Below are 4,222 nucleotides of genomic sequence, written 5' to 3'. Positions count from 1 at the left end.
CCAACTTCAGCTTCGTGGAATTGAAGGAGAATATTTTCAGCGAGTTACCTCGGTTGTGTTTCACGGTAAGTGGCGCTCTTCTTCTTCTGGTCTTTATTTTAGCAGTAAGGTAGCAAAGCTGCGCTCTTCTTCGTAGACATTGAGTTTGGCTGCAGATGCACACAGTTGCAGCGCCTCCTACAGGAAACTGGTGGAGCTACGCAGAGAACCACGCCGTTCAGAAGCCTTGTTTGGATTCATGTTTTTATAAAACACTGAGGTCCGGACCTCGGGGTCCTCAGTGGGAGCTACAGTCCTGGTTACAACCTTATTGTGTGGGTTCCCTCATGTCTCCACTGGTTCCGGTGCTGGGCCTCACATGCTGGATCATTGTACCATACAACTACCTGACCTCATGCAAACCCACACTGTGACCCCTGTGGCACGTCATCTATTCCATTTACTGACTTTCACTCGCTGTTCTGATGTTCCAGCAACTGCCTGATAACACCACAGCTGCCAGTAATTGGTGATTATCCAAACTGTTTTGAGCCTAAAGTACAGACATGCCTTTTCCTCAGTGCATTGTCCCCAAAGACACATTTAGAGCTTCTTGGACGCCATCAGGGCGATAGGCTGCATGAACGCACACGTCAAGGCGCTTCCTCTTTCAACCGGAAGCGATTTTCGTCTGTGACTCCCGGAGCTGGATGGATGAAAGGGCTTCCAGATATTTGAGGATACGCCCTGGCCTCTTTCTGACACCTACATAATGCCGTTTAAATTGTGTTTTTTTAGTGACCATAAATGTGGATGGGGAGTTTTTCGTGAGCGGCGGAGGACTGAGCTCCAGGTTTCGCGTCGCCAGCCTCAACTTCCACTGGGGTCGCTGCAACGCGACGTCGGCCGGGTCCGAACACAGCCTGAACGGGATGAAATACCCGCTGGAGGTAAAACAGCCGCGGTCCACCGGATGTGCTGTTGTTGTAAAATCTGCATTAAAAGCACTTGTTTTCTTCTGGTTTCCATTAGATGCAGATCTACTGTTACAATCCGGATTTCCAAAGTCTGGATGATGCAATTAGGGAAGGAGGGAGGGTTGCTGCCTTGGCGGTACTCTTTGAGGTAAGATGATAGTGGTTAGCTTGTTATTCTTTAAATAAAATCAATCTTATAGCTTTCTTTTGTCTGCAGGTTAGCTTGGAAGACAATGAGAACTTCATTCCTGTTCAGGAAGCCATAGAGACGGTCACCAGGTTTGGTGGGTCACTGCTAACGAACTCTGCATGCACAACTCTGCACAAGTCTTTAACTGTAGAACCTGGATTAAAGTTTTGTTCTGGTGAAGTATTGTTAGTGAACCTATGGAGCGCAATGTAAATTAGTTTGTTGCGAGATGAGAAATTGGAGGGAACTTGTCTGCGCAGATTCTCCAACTAAAACCTCTAAAAATTGTGTGTTTTTTTGTGGTTTTCATCAGGTAAGAGTGGGACAGTGGACGCTTTCGTCCTGCGCTCCCTGCTGCCAAACATCACCGATAAATACTACATCTACAACGGCTCGCTGACGTCTCCGCCCTGCTCCGAATCGGTGGAATGGATCGTCTTTAAACACGCCGCTGCCATATCGGAGTCTCAGGTCGGTGAATTTTATTGCTCGCGTGTTTATTTTTCATGAAATGTCACGCTGGTTTGCATCAACCCTGTAATTCAGCGTGTACCTTTCAGCTCTGAATCCCTCTGCAGCACGGATGACATTTAAACAATATTCACATATTAAACAACTTCAACACATCTAACTAGTAAATATCTCCTAAAAGCTTTCTAACAAAACAAGGAAATCTTTGGATGTTTAAATAGTTTCAGTTCCCAATGTTGCAAAATTCTAGAAATTTTCACCCCTGGGAACTTTAAATAGGAAATGAAAAGGAATTTATGGGACTAAATGGAAATTGAAATATTGACGCTTGGCCTTTAACAAGGCTTATGTTTTTGCACCATGCAATGAGTGGTACCGCACCCTAAAAAATTATTAAATCTATCACATTTACGAACAAATGGAAATAATACCATGTACAACGTTTAGTTCAGAGTTTTGCTGTGAAATGTAATTTACTTAAATTAGATTATTAGGTAGAAAAAAATGACAAAAAAGTTAAAAAAATATCAGTTTGGTGAGAGTTGTGTAAATGAATTTTGACATTTTCTGCAACTAAATTTCTTTTTGTGATATGCAAACATTTGATTTGTGCATAAAATAACAAAAAACACATATTTAGAAAAGTGTTACAACGACAAACAATAGAACTATAAAAATGTCTAAAAGTTTGTAACTCAGTGACCTTCATTAAATTTGTTACTTTTATAAACTTTGGGTCAAACTCATTATCTGCCTGTGATAATGGATTTAATACATTTTGTTTAAATTACCTCCCATTTCCAGTTTGGTTCCCATAACTCCCATGGAAAGTTTCTAATTTGGAGCATTTCCAAAGTTCTTCAGCTTTCGAGGAAATTTACAGTCGATTTTCCACCTTTTTCCAAACTGGTTGATGGTTGAGCATCTCGTGGACCAGTGGAGCAGGTCTTCACTCTGGTCAAGTTGCTCAAGGAGGGTCATGAGAGTTTGACTGGGTCTAAATGGGTTTTGTGGACTTGGAGAAAGGCTTATGAGGATTTTTGTAGGGGGTGCTGCGAGAGGGACTCCTGAGGGCTGTTTGTTCACTAAAACCAAAGACAAACTTGTGTCTGCATTCTTGCACAAAGTGGATCTTGTTCCACGTCTCCAGTCTTGTGTGTGGGGGGGTTACTGTCAGGATCTCAAGGGCAGGAGGGTGTCTGCTTTAGGAACTTTAACCAGTTTCTCCAGGATTTCGTCGGCATTAGCGTTCCTGTTTCGGGTCAGCCGTGAGCTAGACGCCGCTAACTCCGCGGAGCGCGAATATCCAACATCCGACTTCAAACTAACTTCACTGCGGTGTTTTGCTGAAATCTTTGTGGGCAAATGTGAAGCATTAGCGCACATTTTGGCTTCGGTCGCTGCTCCTGCACGCTCCCGGCATTCTGATGTTAACAGGAAGTGACGTCACGTGTCTTCTTCCTGAGTTATTTGGGCTTATTTTGGATTCCACGCTACACAAACCCACAAAGAAGAGACTAGACCGCAGAAACTGTGGCGAATCACTTCAGAAACAATAAATATTGGGTTAAAGTTGCAGTGTTTCGGGCAAAGTTGCAAAATGTTGGGATTTTGCGGGGTTTGCTTGATTTTGCGTTAATAGTTGCAACATCGTAAAATCCTGGAGGGTCTGATTGATGTCTAACGCATCAAATGGGCAATAAAATGGTTAAAACAGCAATATGTTGTTTGCCTGCATCGTGTTTTGAATTTAAGTTAAAAGAAAAAAAATAGGTAACATCAATACTCTGCCACTAATGACTATTTTTATATTGATTACTCAGCTAATGTATCAATGCAGGTCGTTCACATTACATCCATAATTTTTTTATTATGTTGAGTCTGAACTAAGAACACCTGGATGTTGGCTTCCTATTGTTTTAAAATCCATACTAGAGTATTACAGCTTTTATGGCTGATTTAGATTTATACAGACGTTTTATGTAGTTTTGTCTTTTTTGTTGAATATCAGCAAGAAAAGCTCATGGTTTCTTGTTTTGCAGGAAGCCTTAACCAGATGAGTTGGGGTAAGAAGTATCCGACCTGTAACGGCGCCAGACAGTCTCCTGTGGACATCGACGAGATGTTCACCCAGGTCAGGCTGCAGTTCCAGCACCTACAGCTAGAGGGCTGGGACAAACCTTCATCTGCGTCCACCACCATCCAAAACAACGGCAAGACAGGTATGTTCTCAGTAGTCTACTGTAAGTCTCCGAAAATGCATTTACAAAAGGGTGAGATGTCTTCTCATCTGACAATGGCCTCTCTGTCCTCGTTTCCGGTGAGAGTTGGACTCCGCCAAGGTTGCCCTTTGTCACCGATTCTGTTCATAATGTTTATGGACAGAATTTCTAGGCGCAGCCAAGATGTCGAGGGGATTCGTTTTTGGTGACCTTAGGATCGCGTCTCTGCTTTATGCAGACGATGTGGTCCTACTGGCTTCATCAGACCGTGATCTACAGCTTTCGCTGGAGCGGTTCACACCCGGGATGAAGATCAGTGCCTCCAAATCCGAGCCGGAAAAGGGTAGAGTGCCTTCTCCGGGTCGGGGAAGATGGAGGAGTTT

The 4,222-nt window shown here is 43.4% G+C and overlaps 1 protein-coding gene across 1 annotated transcript in view; it reads left to right on the top strand.

Moving 5' to 3' along the window:
* Window positions 1-619: 619 nt before the first annotated feature.
* ptprz1b (protein tyrosine phosphatase receptor type Z1b) overlaps window positions 620-4,222 on the top strand; it is a 28,285-nt gene continuing 24,682 nt past the window's right edge. Inside the window, exons 1-6 of the mRNA XM_017438207.3 lie at window positions 620-668; window positions 778-929; window positions 1,012-1,104; window positions 1,174-1,240; window positions 1,460-1,617; window positions 3,629-3,839. Coding sequence (XP_017293696.1) covers window positions 620-668; window positions 778-929; window positions 1,012-1,104; window positions 1,174-1,240; window positions 1,460-1,617; window positions 3,629-3,839 — 730 coding nt within the window. The remainder of the gene's footprint in view (window positions 669-777; window positions 930-1,011; window positions 1,105-1,173; window positions 1,241-1,459; window positions 1,618-3,628; window positions 3,840-4,222) is intronic.

This window comes from Kryptolebias marmoratus, linkage group LG1 (assembly GCF_001649575.2).
Source record: "Kryptolebias marmoratus isolate JLee-2015 linkage group LG1, ASM164957v2, whole genome shotgun sequence".
Classification (NCBI taxonomy): Eukaryota; Metazoa; Chordata; class Actinopteri; order Cyprinodontiformes; family Rivulidae; genus Kryptolebias; species Kryptolebias marmoratus.
The sequence above is the reverse complement of the archived record's forward strand: the minus strand, read 5'-3'. Positions and strand labels throughout refer to the sequence as shown.